Raw genomic sequence first — 19,626 nt, 5'->3', positions numbered from 1 at the left:
AATATGGAAAGAATTATAAAAGGTCACAATAAGGCTTTGTTAAACAAAAAAGAAATCCTAAATGAAAAAACTACAGAAAATTGTAATTGTAAATGTGGTGTTTCCTCTAAGAATGTACCTGATAAACAATATATTGACATAACAGAGGGTGAATGGAAAAAACGTTTTGCCAATCATAAGCAATCTTTCAAGAATAAAAAGTATTCAAAAGACACCATGCTGTCAAAATATATATGGGAATTAAAAGAAAAAAATATTGATGATTTTATACTGAATTGGTCTATCCTTAAAACAGCGCCTGCATATAACAATATTTCCAAAAAATGCATACTATGCCTACAAGAAAAATTTGAAATAATTACACATGCAAATCAAGAATGCTCATTAAACAAAAGATCAAAATTAATTTCTAAATGTAGGCACGAAAATTAGTTTCTCCTAAAAAACTATAAAAATAAATGAGTTCAAATAATTTTTACATTAACTACCCTTTTTAAAAAACATTTTAAAAAAATAGCATAAGTAATCATTTCTAAAGAATTCTTTTTATAATAGTGTCAGCAAATTCCACAAATGTGTGAAAATTTACAGTAGTTAAGACATTTGCAATTTCCTGTAATTTAATTTTTGGTATAAATTGAAGTTTTATTAATTTGATCATCCATTTCTGATGAATCTTTGTTGATGAAACACAGTGTTAAATGGAAAAAATTTTTGTTAAGTGATTTATTACTACTAATAAAATTGCTCTGTTCTTTTAAGAACATTGAGCACTCTATTGTGTAGAATACTTTTTAAAGTTGTTTAAATGTGAAAATAATTACTTCCTGTTTATATGTTCATTGTATCATACCCCTGTTTATGTAGGTGAGCTTCATAAATAAGAAGTAAATTCTTATTTGAGAGTTTTAACATTGGAAATAATTTAAAAAAAGGTTCATTTTTATGACAATTGAAAACATGCTGATCAAATTTATTTGAACCAATACCTGCATTCTGCATGTGTAAATGTGTAGATTAGTTCTTAACCTTAGGTTATTAGTTTTACCAATGTATGTTGTTTTTCCATCACATCCATTACATGATAGAAAATAAATAATATTTTTTGAGTTACATGATATTGAAGTATTAATGTATCATACTTTACCAGATGATGTGGTAAAATGGTTAAAACTTGATGTACTAATGTGTCTTAAAATATTTTTTGGTTGGCGTTGTGATAGTACAATAGAAGTGTTTTTAAAAACTGACTTTAATTTATTGTCTAAAATAAATAGTTTCAAAATACCATGTAGAGTAGTTAACAAATTTTCAAAATTAATATTTGCAAGATTTGTAGTTACAAAAGGTATAATTTTGTTCTTTTGTCTTTTTTGAGGTGCTGGTCCCTGTGGTTGAGCTTTAAAAATTCCATTAATAATGATTTTTACTGAGTAATTGCATCGAACTAAAAATTGTTTTAGTTGTTAAAGTCTGATTTCCATTTTTATTGGATTAGATACAAAACAAATGATCCGTTTAGCTAATGTAAATTCATGAGATTTAATGACTTGAAACTTATTGTTTTTAGGCCCGAAGTCCTGGAGTCCCGGAGTCCTTGCCGCCATTATATCTTATAGCCTGACTCGCAAAGGAGTGCTGCTACATCGACTGAGGGTTTGGTTAGGTCAGGCAGTTTATCATTTAAGAAAAGAAAAAAATATTATTAAAGTTTGTAAACTTTTTCTGGTCTGGTTTATTAGCCCTCTCTTTAAAACTACAGTTTATGGAGAAAACTTTTCGACTACCATGCAAGACTATATATATATATATATATATATATATATATATATATATATATATATATATATATATATATATATATATATATATATATATATATATATATATTTATATATATTTATATATATTGTAATGCTTACTTTTTATCACTTCTGAACAAAACAACTTTGTCAGGCTAAATGCAGCAAACGGCATGGTAAAAATAAAAATCATTTGGTGTGTGTATTCAGCACATATTGATAGTATTATATGCTGAGTTATCATTCCAGGAAATCTTTTGGTGGAACGTCCCTGGTAGTACCGCGCTCAACTTGTTTCTCCGTGCAGCGACCTTGTTCGTCAAGGTTCGTGTTTCAGAGTTATAGAGTTGAGAGAGGGTTATAACCACAATTAAGTAGCCTCCTCATCTGTAGTGGCCTTCTGGGCCTTGAAGAGGTGAAATAAAACAAAAAAAAAAAAAAAGTCACAATCGCAGGAAGTTTTAACTGCTTGTAAAGCTTTAAGTAGAAACTATGATATAAAGTATATCACAGTTTTTACTTAAAGTTTAACAAGCATTTTTATGTTGTCTTTTTGTGTGAGAGTTGTAACCGTGACAGTCGTAACGAAAAATCCAATGCTTAAAAACAACAAATAAAACGACGCAATCAATGATGTAAGAAATAAAGTATAAATAGTTATTAACAACAATGTATATTATTTAAAAAATGCAATATAACATCAAAGGTCTTATTTTATGGATATACATTACGATTTTTAACGCTACTCAACAGGACTGTAAATAAGCGTCAAAACATGTTTATACAGCCCTTACAACTTTAAAACCATGCTATAGTACAACTTTATAGCCATGATAAAATGATTTATTTTGCTAGAAAAAGTTTTTTAAATAGTTTAAAAAAAGAGTTAAGTATGTGTTTTCATAACTTTTTTGCTTTTTTTTTTTTCCTCTTTCTCGCAGAACCGCCCATATATACATATATATATATATATATATATATATATATATATATATATATATATATATATATATATATATATATATATATATATATATATATATTTATATTTATATATATATATATATATATATATATATATATATATATATATATATATATATATATATATATATATATATATATATATATTATATATATATATATATATATATATATTTTCCTTCCGTGCTTCCCAAATGCAACAATCTATAGAACTATTTATATATATATATATATATATATATATATATATATATATATATATATATATATATATATATATATATATATACAGTCAGAGAAATAAGTATCCAAACAAAACATTTTATTGTGAAAAATAAACTTTGTCAGGTTATTTTAGAAAAACATATGTTTTTGATAAATACTTTTATAATTATTCTAAAAGCAAATTTAATTACGATTTTATGTTGCAAAAAATTAATCAATGGTAATTAACTTGCATTGCTAAAATTTAACGATTCCCGAAGGAGTGTTAAAACTTCAATGAAAAATAATTATCCGAACATGTTGTTTTGTAAACGAAGTTTTGAAATTGATTATTAAAAAAAGTTTTTAAACCAATGGTTTTAGAAATATTGTTGTTTTACAACGAGTAATTTTTAATAATTGACTGATATTTTTTTAAATTCATTTGATTTACCATTGATATCATCAAGTATGGGAGTTAAAATCAAGGAATGGTCCCAAGCTCAGCGCAATTTGGTTATTGACTTGTTCAAGCGAGGTAAAACGTATAGGTCGATAAATAAAGCGACTGGAATGGCATTAGGAACCATCAGCGATCTGATTAAAAAGTATAATATGTTTGGATATGTGCAAAATCAGCCCAGATTTGGAGCAAAACGTAAAACAACATCAAGAATAGATCGACAAATTGTCAAGATGGTGCAAAAAAACCGCTTTTTATCAGCACCAAAAGTGTCAAGCCTCCTTGAGCAAGATTTTGGGTTAAAAGTGAGCTCATGTACTATTCAAAATCGATTGAAAGAAAGTGGATTCAAAGCAAGAATTCCACGCACGAAACCATTCCTTTCAAAAATCCATCGAAAACGAAGACTTGCATTTGCTAAAAAATATGTAAATATGCCGGTATCATTCTGGAGGAAAGTTTTGTGGACGGACGAGTCAAAATTTAATCTTGTGAAGTCCGATGGAGCTCAAAAAGTATGGAGAAAAAAAGGGGAAGCATTCACACTCAGTTGTATTCGAGGCACAGTAAAATTTAGTGGAGGCAATGTTATGGTATGGGGATCGATGGCTTGGAACGGAACAGGAAAACTGGAGTTTATAGATGGAATTATGGACTCTGAGGTTTATGTTAACATTCTCAATAAAAATCTTCTGGCTTCAACTAAAAAACTGCGATTAGGAAAACATTTTATCTTCCAACAAGACAATGACCCTAAACATACGTCAAAGAAAGCAAAAGAGTTTTTTTATCCAAAAGCAAATTGAGTTATTTGAATGGCCTGCGCAAAGTCCAGATCTCAATCCAATTGAACATCTCTAAGCTATTCTGGATAAAAAATGTGGCACACAATGTCTAAAAGGAAAAGACGATTTAAAAATCATGCTCCAAGAAGCTTGGGCTGATATCGACTCTGATACGACAAAGAAATTAGTTGAATCGATGACATGTCGACTTGCAGAAGTCATAAAAGCTAAAGGCGGTCCAACTCGATATTAAAAAGTCATAAAAATAATTACTCGGAGAAACGTTAATCTTTAAGCCTTTAAAACTTTAAAATTTTGTTCGGATACTTATTTAATGCGAAAAAATTGCATAGTTTAAATGTATCTAAATTTTTTATTGTTTAAATATTCTTATTGATATTTTTTTTTATATTTTTTATATTTTTTAATATTAAATTCGTAATAAAATTTTCTTTCAGAATAATCATTTCTTTTATTTTTATAAAGTTTTTTTTTTCGGAAATAACCTGACAAAGTTTATTTTCCATAAAAAAATCTTTTGTTTGGATACTTATTTCTCTAACTGTATATATATATATATATATATATATATATATATATATATATATATATATATATATATATATATATATATATATATATATATATATATATATATATATATATAAAATTAGTATATTCTATAAACAGTGCTCAATGTTTTTAAAGAACATAGCAAAAATAAATTAGTTAAAGCACTTATCTAAATTTCTGCTACAATCATACAGTGTACAATGTACAGTCTGTTTCACTTTTTGTTGGTTTATCAGGAAGTGTCTAAATCATTAGGAAGGAATGTCTAAATATTAAAAAATTCAAATTATAGAAGAAAAAAAATTTCACAGAAAGGGAAATACTGAAAAAGTATTAAAGGAATGGAAATTGTTAAAATTAATTCATTGAAACTTTAATTATCAGGAAAAACCAGGAATTTAAATTAGCTAAATTTTCAAAAAATTAATAAAAAACAATTTTCACAAAATAAGTTGTGTACTAGCATTCTTAAGAATTAGAATAATTTTTGTTAAGTCATTTGTTTTTGCAATTTTTAAATGGTACTTGTTTTCATGGCTGCATTTAAAAATTAATTTAAGTTTTTTGTAATTTTTTTGTAAAAGGGTAATAAAAACATTCACTTTAACAATTCAAAATGTTCTATCTGTTGCTTAGGCCACATATCCTTCTGATAACTCTAAAATAAATATAAAAACAAATTTCTAGTATAAGACAAAATACTAAGAAATTGTTTAAAGTGCGATGAAAACCTAGCATTTAATTTAAACAATTTGATCTTTATATTTGTATCAATTAGTTTATAATACAGTCAAGTATGCCCATTATTATGCTCATACTTAACTGTATTATAGACTAGAGAAGTGGTTGTGTTTACTTTTTACTGTTGTTGAAAAGTCTTACAAAATTAATTAAAGTTAAGTATGCTTCTTTGAAGGATATTGGAAAAGGATTCTCAAAGATGATCTAAGTTTGCTATGAAATTTGCCATTTGGAGAAGAAGACGCCAGGAAAAAAAATAAAACATTGGATCATTAAAAAAGAAAAGTTCGCATATTTAGATCTCATTTTTAAATTTAAGGAATAGAAACATAGTAGTATCAGCATCAAGACTAGATAAATTGCTGAAAAGAATAATATCAAAAAATTTCAATCAAATGATTTAGTTCGATTGTTGGAAAAACACAATAATATGGTTTTATAAATACTTCTTTCTTTTTTTTTAGATTGTCTTATTATCCAATGGCTGTTTATTAACCTTGAAATTTAACAAAAAGTTAAATATTTAAAAATAATTATCATTGTTTTATTTGTTTTTTAAATAAATTTAAAGATGAAATATGTTTACAAAAGTTTTGTTAAATTTAAAAAAAACCGTGCTTGAGCAATTTTTTTAAAAATGTAAATGTTTCATTGATTTCCAAAATTCTATATTGTTTGTCAATGAGGTTTAAACCTCTAAGTTTCTGGTAGTTCTGTTTGTTGGGTATTATTTTTTATATTGTATAAACATGAGAGTGTGTGTTAACAAGAAGAACTTTTGAGATCAAAGATGTTATTCAAAAGTTCAAATCTTCACTTTAGTGGCTTTAAAAGTTTTTCTAACCATGACCCTGACATTATTGCTATTATGGAAAGAAATTTTTATATGTAAGTTTTTTTTATGCATTTTTTAAATTAATTTTATTATTTGCTTTTGTTTAAGGTCCTTATCCGACTTAGACCATGATGGCCGTATGACACTTCAGGAATTTATAATAGCTATGCATATAATTGAAAATAAGTTAAAAGGTATTGAAGTACCTAAAGTTCTTCCACTGTCAATAATTAATAGTTCAAGTAATTTATCTCCACAGACTTCTGCTAGTTTCATTCAACCTAATGTAGGGTCACAGGGCCCACTTACTAACATTGGATTATTGCAACCGACCTTTGGTGGACCTGGTCTTATTCAACCACTTATTCCAACACAAAATGTTTTAGCGCCTACAAGTTTAATAAAACCAGTCAATCCACCTCTGCAACCTAATCCAACTTCATACTTTACAAATGATGTTTTTTCAACCCTTCAACAATCTCACAATGTTTTTCCGCAACAGTTACCAAACAGCGGGTTTGTGGCTCAACCACCAAGTAGTATATTTGCAAGAAATTACCAGCCTGCAGTACCTAACCTAACCAACTTAACATCTCAATCTTACATGCCACAGCAAACATTTGGTCCAAATAATTCATCTCAATCTTACATGCCTCAGCCTACATACAGTCCAAAAGATAACTTTGCTCAGAAAGATGCATTTTCTATACTTGGTGATGGATTATCAGATTTTCATTTAAAAGAAACTTTAACAAGGAATCAATCAATAACTAAAAGTGAAAATTTAGAAACAATGTCTGCTTCTAACCGTTTGAAATATGCTCAAATATTCAAGGCAGCAGATCACTTACAAACAGGATTTTTAGCAGGTTTTTTTTTAATTTTAATTAGTAATGAAAGCCAGGGGTGGAACCTCGTGATTGCCCGGCAGCACAGGACAACTTTTTTTCTCAGAGGGTGACTTAAATTTAAAAAAAAAAACTTGTTGGTTATCCAGCATGATGACCAGACTGTTTGTTACTCACAAAAGAGTGTTTATTATTAAAACCATATTTTTGAAAAGATTTTATTACAACTCATTTTTTAAAAGAAATCTTTATAAAATTATTTATAATCATCTAAAAATGTATGTAAATTACATTTAAAAATGAATACATTATGGTGCATTATATAATTATACTAATTGTAATAAAAGAAGTTGAATTGAAATGCATGCAATTTAAAATGCTTTAAGTGCCACTCTACTATCTTTAAAAAAAGTTTTGTTGCATTTTGAAGCACATTCTCAGTTATTTCACATTTTTAATTCAAAATGCGAATGTATCAAAAAAATTTTAATGTTACAGTTAATTCAAAATGATATATTTTTTGTATTGTTTCTCTTAACTTATTTGGCAAAATTTTATATCTACATTTAATTTAATCTCTTTTTTTTTTAAAGAAAGTTTGTATATTGTATTTTTATCGAGATTTATTACATTAAACTTTTTTACATTATGCAAATCTCAATTTATATTTGAGATTTTGCCATTAATGTTTCAAAGAGGACATTAAATTTAAGTTAGCTTTTACCACCTTTTAAAATCAAACCACCTTTTAAAATTCTTTTATATCAAAATTATGTTTTTAATAAAAAACACCTAATAATCAAAATCTTTTGTTTTAAAACTCAGTTTTAAAAACTTTTTGAAACAAATATTTTGAAATTCAATTTTAAAAACTTTTTTAATTTTTTTCAGTTTAAAATGCTAATGTATCATTTTTTTAAACATTTTGTTGCATTTTGAGTTATATCAATGAACATTTGAATTATTAATAACATTGCAGCTTTTACTTTTCATTAATGAAATAAATTTTAATTCAAATAAAATTAAACCTAATAAAAAACATGCTCATAGAAATTTTTTTCTCAAAATAGAAGTCTTAGTCAATTAAGTTACTTTAAAATCATGTTTTAAACAATCAACTAATTTAACTAATAATAATATAATTATTTAAAAGTTCTTTAAATTATTTTATGATGATTTAAAAAAATTGTATTCAAAATTTCGATACCTCTTTGTAACTAAATATAATAGAACTTACTTCACATTTTTTAACATTCGATTTTAACATTTTGTAACATGTTTTAACATTTTACTGTTTCCTAATCCTCGATTTCAGTTTTTTTTTAATAATAATTTATTTTTTGATAAATAGTTCTTATTTTATTTCTAAATTCTTATTTTAGTAGTCATTAAAACCTTTATTCTTCAGTTTTTTCACCGGCAAAAAAATATGCCAAAAATTAAAAATACCTGGCTACTGATTATCATAACGGATGACTCAAGTAAGACACATGCAAAATTCATTCGTCTGCTAGGTGGTTGCGAAAAAAATGGAGGTTTCACCCTTGAAAGCATCTTTTTTTTAAAAAATTAGCTTTAAAATGTTTTATTATTGGTTTTCAGGAGAACAAGCTAGGCAGCTCCTTATACAGTCTGGTGTAGAACCAAGTATACTTATGAAAATTTGGTAATTTTTTACATGTTTTTGACCAAAAAATGTTTTAACATTTTTTTAATGGAAAAATTTAAGATTTTTTGTACTTAAAAGAAATATAAACTTATTTACAAACAGGGAATTGTCAGATATAAATACAGATGGATGCCTTGATCTTGAAGAATTCATTATTGCAATGCACTTGATTAATTTAACTAAATTAAATATTCCATTACCAAATACACTACCTCCATCTCTGGTTCCACCATCTATACAAAATAGAAAACTTAGTATCAGTGAACCACCACAACCACAGAGTTTTGGTATGTTAAGAACAAATTTTTTTTATTATAATTGTTTTAACTTTTTTCACATGCAAATATCATAGTTAAAACCTTTTATTTTTTTTTATTTTTTTTTTTTTTGTTCTAGCAAGTTTTGAAGATAGACGAAAAATGAACTGGGAAAAAGGTCAGTCTGAACTTGAAAGGAGAAGAAATGAACTCCAGGAAAAAGAAAGAAAAGAGCGAGTTGGTTTTATTAATTTTATTGTAAATTTAAGCTGTAATAATTTTTTTAATGATTTATTTTTTAATTAAATATTTATTTATGTAAATATTTATTTTTGTTATAAATTTGTTTTTTATAAATTTTTTAAATATTTCAATTTTATTTTAAAAAAAAATTTTAAAATTTTGTTAAATTGTTAAAATAAAACTAAAAAATTTGAGAAATTATATGTTGCATCAAACACAAAAAAAGTAAGTAAAAACTAGTAAGGAATACAACCCTAAAACTAAAATGAAAACAGGTACTATAGTACTGTAAACAATATTGTATAGTACAGAAAACAGGTGAATATACAATATTGTATAGTACAGAAAACAGGTGAATATACAATATTGTATAGTACAGAAAACAGGTGAATATACAATATTGTATAGTACAGAAAACAGGTGAATATACAATATTGTATAGTACAGAAAACAGGTGAATATACAATATTGTATAGTACAGAAAACAGGTGAATATACAATATTGTATAGTACAGAAAACAGGTGAATATACAATATTGTATAGTACAGAAAACAGGTGAATATACAATATTGTATAGTACAGAAAACAGGTGAATATACAATATTGTATAGTACAGAAAACAGGTGAATATACAATATTGTATAGTACAGAAAACAGGTGAATATACAATATTGTATAGTACAGAAAACAGGTGAATATACAATATTGTATAGTAGTTTAAGGTTTTTTCAAAGAAAGAAGCAATAAAATAAGTTTTACTTTTTATTGTTATTATTCAACACTATGGTTACCATAATTTAACAAATAATAAAATAATTTTCAGTTATTGCTGGCGCTTTATTGTATCTATTGTACTTTTAAAAGTTTAAACTTTTGTGTACTTGAAGAAACTTAAAAGTAAAGCTAAAATTATATATTTTTTATTATTTAGGAGGAAAGAGAAAGAAAGGAAAGAGAATTTGAGGAACAAAAGATTAAAAAAAGGTATTATTCAAACAATAAAAAAATAAAAAATTTTTTTTTCAAATTTTAATTTTTAAAAATTTTCTTAGGGAAGAAGCTGAACGTAAACGATTAGAGGCACTTGAAAATGAACGTATTCAGAAAGAGAAGTTAGAAAAAGAACAGGAGGCATTGCGAAAGCAAATGATTGAGCAGCGTCAGGTATTTTTTTTTGAGTTGGGGAAATATAAATTACCTTACGGAAAGGTTGGGGAAATCTAAGTTACCTTACGGGAAGGTTGAGGATGTCTAAATTACCTTACGAGAAGGTTGAGGAAATCTAAATTACCTTATGGGAAGGTTGGGGAAATCTAAAGATTTGAAAATAAATCTTTAATATCTTTTTAAATAAATTCATTTATTTAAAAAAAATTTATTATCAATAATTTTCAGGCTGCTCAAATTGAAGCTGAGCATCAAAGACAAAGAGAATGGGAAAATCGCAAAATGGAGGAAATGCTAAATCAAAAAGAACACGAGGAAAACATTGTTAAAGAACTGAAAACTCGATTGCAACGATTAAAAGATGATCTTACAACGCAGGTTTTTGTTTATTTACTATGATTTAATGTGTTTGTCACACTTAAAGATCATAGTTATCAGCACACATACAAAATAAAAGTTATGAAAAATTACCAGAGTGTTACATTTTTTGTTTACAATCAGTGTTACATTTATTTACTCTCATACATTTATATTTCAAAGTTTATTTTTAATTATTAGAACTTTGTATAAATTACTATAATTTTTTACTATTTATTACAACTTATATCAATTATTTTATAATTTGTAATTATCATTTAATAATTTGTTTATTTAATAACTTAGTATAAGTTGTTGTGAATCAAAATAAGTTATAATAAACTTTTATCAATTCAAAATACACATGACATATGTTTGATAGAGTTGATACAAAATAAATTAATTTTGTCAAGTTTTATGAATTTAGGCTTTGAATCTTGAGTCAATGACAACTTCATATTCAACAAAGAAAAATAAAGGAATAGAACTTCAGTCAGCAATTGATATTTTGATTCAAGACAAAGATTTAAAAATGAAAGATATTTCACGGCTACAAGCTCAACTACAGGTTCAATCAAAATATCTTTACTTAAACTATTAAATTGCAGTACTACAATATTAAAAATTTTTGTGTAAACAGTTTTGTTAAAAGTTTATATGATTTAGTTATCAAAGAAAGAGTTGTCGTCACTAATTGATGAGCGAGAACGATTTTCCTTAGAGCTGCATAATAAAGACTCAACACAAACAAGTATGATTTTTAACGTATTTGACTTTAATAATTGACTTTTATAATAATAATATTTTTTAATATGTTGTAGCTGAAGCTGTAAGTGCAATACACTCTAGTATCCAGCAAATGAAGATGGGAATAAGTCGTCTTCGTAAAAGACTTCTATCTATTGAAGCTGAGACTGCTACAGTTTTAAAAGAAGCAAATCAAATAAACGAGAAGCAAAAGGTTTTGATAATGAATAAGTTTCTTATATATAACTATTACACTATGCAATTCCTGCATCTTGCATTTTTATGCAACTCCTACATCTCTTTTCAGGCTTTTTTCTAATGTTGCAAGCAATTAACCTTAAATAAAATCATGTTTTCTTTTATTTAAATCTCACAAAATAATTGAGGTGACATCCTAATTTTGACCAAAATAACTAACCTTTAGATTCATTTACATCTGAAATTTGTTTACATTTATAATTATATCATCAAACTTAATGCTTTTACTATTTGTGTTCCCAAAAAATACATGAAAATCCATTTTATGACACAAATCTCTGACTTTTTTTAAAGAATCAATCAGTTAATAGCTGATGGAATGTTAAAATTAAAAGTTTTTAAAGTTGCATAACTTAATTATATACATTGAAAGTTTTTATTCTTTACAACTGATTTCTTTTTAGTTTTTTTTTATTGAAATTTATATTTGTCATTACCAACTTTTTTAATTTTGCAGGTATTGACTAATAACCTGCTAGAAAAAAAGCAATTACAAAAGGATTTAATTTCAAAGTGTGACCAAGTAATCAAAACCAAGTGTGACCAAGTAGTCAAAAACAAAAATGAGTTAAGAGAATCAGTTAAAGAAAAACGTGAAGCAGATTTAAGGTCAGAAGAGCTTAAGAAACGACTTGGAGAAAATGTTGCTACAAAACAAAAAGATGTTAAGTTTGAAGGTATACAATTTTCATTGAAAAAAACCTAAGTACTTTTAAATCTGTTGAAAAACTATTTTAAAAATATAAAATCTTATGATACTATTATTATATCATATTGTATATGATATAATAATAGTATGATAATAATATATGATTATTTGATGATAATATATGATCAGAACATTATGGTGTGTAAATTATAAAAGTCTCACTTTTTTCTCAGTTTTTTTTTTTTTTTTTTGTGATGTCATTTTTAAATATCATTATTCATTCAAATATCATTATTTCAAATATCATTATATCAAGTAGCATTATTCTACACATACCCAATTATGCTTTTAAAGTATTTATGGGATACAAAAAATAAAATTAAAAAAAAAAATAATAATTTAATGATTTTAAAACTTATATTATAAAGAGGTATTGTGCACAATAACATATAGAAACATAAATCATTTAGCAACATGCACTACCATTTTAAAAACATACACAATTGTTTAAAAACATACCTGGTCGTTTTAAAAACATACACAATCACTTAAAAAATAAAAAACTTAAAAATTTAAATCTGCTATTATGTTATTTATGATATAAAATGCAAAAATAAATTAAAGTATTTTAACTCCTAAAATGATTGAAAAATCTACAACAATATTACAAAATAACTTTGTTTATGTGAAATCTTAAAGTTTTATGTTAAAAAATCTACAACATTACAAAAAAACTTTGTTTATGTAAAAAATAAAAGTTATATGTTAAATAACCTGCAACAACATTAAAAAAAGCTTTGTTAATGTGATAAACAAAATATATTATTTTGCGTCAAGTCAAAGAGAATGCTAAACAACAAAACTGAACTAATATCTAAATTTTGTCATGAAAATAAAGTTTAGTTAGACTAAACAATATAGTAACAATAGCTTTGGCATAATACAGTTTTACCATAGAATTATATATCTTTGTATTATATATCTTTTCAAAGAAAAAATTTATATATATATATAGAATATTATAGTACAAGAATTTGTTGTTTTGATTATTATGCATAGCTCTGATTTAATTTGTTTAAAATTTTTTGAAGATATATACAAGCATTAATACACACACACACAAGTACGCACATGTTATTGTTAATGTCAGCAATACTTAAATCAAACGTTTGTATTAAATGCTAATTAAAAATATACATAACAATACAATATATTATTTTTAAAAATAGCAATATATTATTTTTTATTTTTTCAGCTTTTCCAAACTCAGGGCATCTTCAAAAGGATACCACTTTATTAAAAAATGAAGACATTTTAGGTAAAGTACCACCTCCTCGTCCTAAAGATAAACCTCAAGCTTCGCCTGTTAAGCAACCATTCTTTTTTATTCAACCTACCTCAAGTAGCTCAAGTATGACAGATTTGAATCAAATTAATATTCAAGCAAATGTAACACCTGAAAGACCATTAGACAATTCGTTAAAAAAAACAAATAGTATAAAAACACCTCCAACTCGACCTGCACTGCCCAAAGTTAAGTCTGATGTTGGATTTAGTTTCATTGATAAAGAAGAAAATAAAAAAAAAGATGATAGTACAACTTTTAAAAAAATGGTAGTAGAATTTATTAATGTCTCTATTTTTGTGTGTATATATATATATATATATATGTGTGTGTGTGTGTGTGTGTGTGTGTGTGTGTGTGTGTGTGTGTGTGTGTGTGTGTGTGTGTGTGTGTTCATTTTTTTAATCAAAATATGTTAGTTATAATAATTGACAAAAGGAATAGCTATAAAACAATGTTCATCAACCATATATATTAAGCCACTGTCATGTATATGATAAAAACATGTAAATGTTCATCAACCATATATATTAAGCCACTGTCATGCACATGATAAAAACATGTAAATGTTCATCAACCATATATATTAAGCCACTGTCATGCATATGATAAAAACATGTAAATGTTCATCAACCATATATATTAAGTCACTGTCATGTATATGATAAAAACATGTAAATGTTCATAAACCACATATATTAAGCCACTGTCATCAAAATGTATATTAGACAGGAAAAAGAGGCCACTAGAGAGCTAATTAGACAGAGAAGTCTTCAAACAACATCAAAACTCAAGTCTGACGGTAATTTTAGTGCTGGATCTTCAAGTTTAGATACAGCTGAAAGTGAAGAATTTGAGGAGCGAATCATAAGTGAAAGAAATTACACAGACTTATCTAATTTAGCCAAGGCTGCTAAGGTATGTAGTAAGTGATGCTGCTGCAGCTGCAATAGCAACAGCTGTGTTAATTGACTACGGAATAGTAACTGAGAGTAAAAAATCTCAGATAGTAACGGAATATAAGATTTTTTGTGAAAAGGTACGAGTGGCTAATTCAATTGACACAAAGCATCGTCAAGAAGTTTCACAAATAAAAGTAATTGGTGTTGATAGCAAAAAAGACAAAAATTCATTAGTTTATGTGATGAAATACAAGAGTAATGGGGACCCTTTCTTTTATCGAACTACCAAAGATGAACATCACCTCACTTTTACTTGTAAAAATGACCCTTTCTCTGGAAATTATCTAACTCATACTATAACTCATATAGTACTATATAACTCATATAGTACTATGGCTTCAGCAACGTTAAATGTGCTTTCTGAATATGATAGTATTAAAAGCTTGGAAGCGATTGTTCTTGACAATACAAGTTCTAACACTGGCGTAGATAATGGTTTAGTTGTCAAATTAGAAAAGCTTTTGAATCGTAGCATTCATTTAGTTGGTTGTTTACTTCACCAGGGTGAGCTACCTCTTCGTCATGTTATATCTGAAATAGATGGAAAAACTTATGATCCTAAAAAGTGTAAGGGCCCTATTGGTGAACAAGCGTCTGATACATTTATGCATGAAAAACCATTGGTTAAGTTTGTTCCTATTGATTCCGAGATAGAGTTATATGTAAAGCCCAACATTGTTGGCGATCTGAGTATGGACCAGCGTAAACTTTATGAGTATTGCACTGGAATAGCTAAAGGTTCCATTTCTGTCAAGTATGCTAACAGGAAACCTGGTCCAGTCTGTCATGCACAATGGTTAACTCTTGCTTTGAGAGTTATGATGGTTTATACAAGAACCGAGATACCTACACATGATTTAAACTGCATAACAAAGTACATAATACAAGTTTAATGTCCTATGTGGTTTGCCGTTCATGTCAACTTAATTTTTTTTTTTTTTTTTTGCTTTGTCTTATCTAATTTTGTTGCTGAAAATAACAAACACCCTAAAGAAACAAAAATAAAAACAGTACAGAAATTATTTTTTTTTTAAATTTTTCTATTTAAATTTCCTATTTTTATAGTTTTGCTTTCTGTGTTTTTGCAACTTAACTTTTCCCACACGCTTAATATAATAAAACTTGCATATAGCCGTGACCAAGTTGTCTAAAATAAAATACCCATGTGTGGACATAGAGAAAAAACCTCATGCATTTTCTCAAAAAGCTTGTATTTATACACATACACAAAATATATAACTAGATATATTGCTGTAACAACAATATCAAGAATAGGAGTATGTATGGTGAAAATAAAAGGTAAATCTATATCTAAGTGTAGTTTTTTGAAACTCTATAACTTTTGTTACATTAACAGATGAACTGATATACAACTAAATGCTTATATTTACATTATTTACATTAGCATTTATATTAACTTATTTGACAGTTTTATGAGACACTATGATTGCTATTAATGATATAAAAGATGGCGTAAGATGAAATTTTTCAAAAATACTATTAAGTTTTAAAAAGATCTATAAAGTCCCTTAAAGGGATCCCCAAGTGCTGAGAGAAGTTGTGTTCATATCAAAAATAAACATTAGAAAATAAGTTAAAAGTTAATTAAACTTTCCAAAACAAATTATAGAATGAGATATTACCAATAACGTTCTTAATTTTTAAAACTATTTTGTTTCTGGCAAAGGAAAGTTCTGGCTCTTTGACTTTTTTTATTTTTTAAATCAGGATTAATGCGCTTATATTTGATGTCAATACAAAAAGTTTCTTTCGAAAAACTTAAATCAAGTTTAAATTGCAGAGGTTTCCCCTTTAGCGGTTAAACGAAAATATGATTCAAGTTTTTAATTTCAATTTTATATATCTGAAAAATATATTTAATCATTTTAAAAATGTTTTTTTGAATAAGAAATATAAATTATTATAAACATAAGTTAAAAATATATGTAGGATCATTTTTAAAACGGTTTCCTCAATTTATTAAAAAAATAAAGATTTTTAAATCTTTATTTTTTTTAATAAATTTAACCATGTTGGTTATTTTTAAATTTAACCATGTTGGATTATATTGTACTTAGTGTTGTATATAAAAATAATTGATTACTTATTTTCTAATAAAAGTATTTATCTTGTGTGTTCTAAAGTTCCCTTCGCCTAAATTACTATTTTTATTATGCTAGTTTATTTAACTCTAACACTTAACAATGCATTGGCAAAAAAAAAAAAAAAAAAACATGCTACAGCAAATGTTTTTTATAACCACCGTTTCAATTTATTATTGAAACCAGATGTTTTTAATGGAAAAAACTATGAAGATTTGAGAGCCTAAAATTAGGCTCTAAACCGGATGTATAATGACAGAACAACAAATGCTTTTGTTATTACCTTATTCAATAATTTGTTTTGGAAAGTTTGATTAACTTTTAATTTATTTTCTAATGTTTATCTATGATATGAACACAACTTGTCTCGGCACTTGGGGATCCCTTTAACAAAGCATAATCACAAAAAAGTCAAATTGCACCTAGTCTGTTGAGTGTACAACTAATATTTATTTTCTCTCTAGCCAAATGATGTAAATTTGTGCAATATTTTTACTAGGGGTGTCCTGGATAACATTTTTTTATTATCTGAGTGGATATCGAATACCCGGATATTTAAAAGTTACTGGCCAGATAATGCGATTCAAATCCTAAAATATATATTTTATTATGACAAAATATTACTATGATAAACCTTCAAAATAGTGAGTTTTTTTGGGAAGCTTTTGAAAATTAATGATAGCTGTGATTTCACAGCAATTTGCATTTCATGTGGAAAGCAGATAAGCAAGAGATGTAATAAATCTGGTCAGAAGTGATTTTCTACAATTCTACTGCATAATCACGCAAAAAAAAATTAATTGTAAATTGTATGAAGAGGAAAATAAATAAATTTTGAATCTTCTTCAGCTGCCCAAGGAAGTTCAAAATGTATTTCTTATCAAGTTTCTTTTGTAAAAACTGCTTAAGTAGTTGTAGTTTTCTTTAATCTTTATAAGTTAATTTAATTTTCGATTATAGAAAAAAGTAATGGCATTATAAATAATTGGAATCATCAATGATGATACGCATTTTTGAATTTTTTATTATCATTTGTAAGTTAGACAAAGACTGTGAAATCAGTGCTAGTAAAGTTTGTAACATTTAGTTTTTGATACCTTAAATGTGAAATGGGACTTGGTAAGCGTTTAACAAATAAAGAATTAGCAGTAATCAAAACATACAAAGATACAGGCTTATCTTATCGGGAAGTTGCAAAGAAAACTAAAAGATCTCCAAAAGCACATGACTGCATCTCAAATTCGTGCTGATTTACAATTACCTGTAACTGTTCAATATGTGAGACAAATCTTACATGAAGATCCAAACACAGTTTGGAAAAAGCGTAAACTAAAACCAAAACTTAATGTTCGTCATAAAGAAGTTAGATTACATTAGATTAGATTACAAAGAAGTTAGATTTGCAAAAGAACACATGTCTTGGCAGGAAGAGTAGCATCAAGTTCTCTTTAGTGGTTAAAAAAGTTCAATCTAGATGGTCCTGATGGCTATCAATATTACTGGCACGATCTTCGAAAAGAGAAAGCAACTCAGATGAGTTGTAACTTTAGTGGTGTAGCTGTTATGTTTTGGGAGGATTTTTCCTTTGCTGGAAAACTTTCACTGGCATGGATTTCGCCAAAAATGAGTTCACAGGACTACATTGACTTATAAGAAATAAGTTCGCTTGAACATGTTAAAGAATTAATGCGTAAAATTTCCCTTTTTAACAAGTCAATGCTGCTATCCATAATTCAAAGCTTACAAAAGCTTGGTTTAGAGAAAAAAATATTCACATAATGGAATGTCCCACATGCAGTCTAGATCTTAACCCAATTGAAAATCTATGGGGAACACTTTCTAGAAAGGTTTATCAAAATGGTAAGCAATATGGATCCACATTGGAGCGGAAACTCGTATCAGAGAAGCTTGGAATGAAATATCTATAGAAACTATCCAAAATCTTGTGACTAGTATGTCAAGTCACATATTTGAAGTCATTAAAATATCAGGAAGCAATACTAAATATTAAATTTGCGTAAAAAAAATATTTTCTGAACTCTCTTGTATATATTGTAAATGAGGCTAATTCTATTTTCTGCACAAATTGAATACTTTTAATTTTTTTTCCATTTGTAATTAATTTAACATACCAATTTATAAACTTTTTAATTATAGTAGAAGAAAATAAGAAATAAAGTAGATTTAATAATTGTTTCACTGCCATTTTTGTTAAGTTATAACAAAAAATAAAGGTGAGACTTATTCTATTTTCTCCGCTGTATTTCCGGATCTCAAGTACCAATCGGCACGAAAAACATCAAAATGCTACTGAAAACAGTCGAACGTATTCACTTTACTCTATAAAAAATAAACTTATGTAAGTATTATATAAGTATTGAAATACTTCGAGCTGGAGTTTGGGCTAAAAATTTGGGTGCTCATACCGGTATACCAGTATCAAAATTGGCCTGGATATGTCACTGATTATGAAGAGAAGTTTCAACTGCTAAAGAATTAGCACTCAAGTTACTAGCACCACCTGCATCTATATTTTCGGAAGATTGTTTTCATTATTTATGAAAAAAGCAATCAAGGCTACCTCAATGTAGTGAAGTGTTAATTTCTCCATGTTGAGATAAAAGAAATATTAAT

General features: G+C 26.6%; 1 protein-coding gene across 5 annotated transcripts in view; it reads left to right on the top strand.

Moving 5' to 3' along the window:
* LOC100209603 (intersectin-1) overlaps nt 1-19,626 on the top strand; it is a 104,759-nt gene that overhangs the window by 13,022 nt on the left and 72,111 nt on the right. For all 5 annotated transcript variants that reach the window (XM_065792019.1, XM_065792020.1, XM_065792018.1 and 2 more), the window contains exons 5-16: nt 6,496-7,256; nt 8,838-8,901; nt 9,007-9,191; nt 9,301-9,398; nt 10,337-10,389; nt 10,458-10,569; nt 10,801-10,950; nt 11,357-11,497; nt 11,596-11,680; nt 11,751-11,890; nt 12,392-12,611; nt 13,839-14,197. In XM_065792019.1, coding sequence (XP_065648091.1) covers nt 6,496-7,256; nt 8,838-8,901; nt 9,007-9,191; nt 9,301-9,398; nt 10,337-10,389; nt 10,458-10,569; nt 10,801-10,950; nt 11,357-11,497; nt 11,596-11,680; nt 11,751-11,890; nt 12,392-12,611; nt 13,839-14,197 — 2,368 coding nt within the window. The remainder of the gene's footprint in view (nt 1-6,495; nt 7,257-8,837; nt 8,902-9,006; nt 9,192-9,300; nt 9,399-10,336; nt 10,390-10,457; nt 10,570-10,800; nt 10,951-11,356; nt 11,498-11,595; nt 11,681-11,750; nt 11,891-12,391; nt 12,612-13,838; nt 14,198-19,626) is intronic.

The sequence above is a fragment of the Hydra vulgaris genome, chromosome 03 (genome assembly GCF_038396675.1).
Source record: "Hydra vulgaris chromosome 03, alternate assembly HydraT2T_AEP".
In the NCBI taxonomy this organism is placed as follows: Eukaryota; Metazoa; Cnidaria; class Hydrozoa; order Anthoathecata; family Hydridae; genus Hydra; species Hydra vulgaris.
The sequence above is the reverse complement of the archived record's forward strand: the minus strand, read 5'-3'. Positions and strand labels throughout refer to the sequence as shown.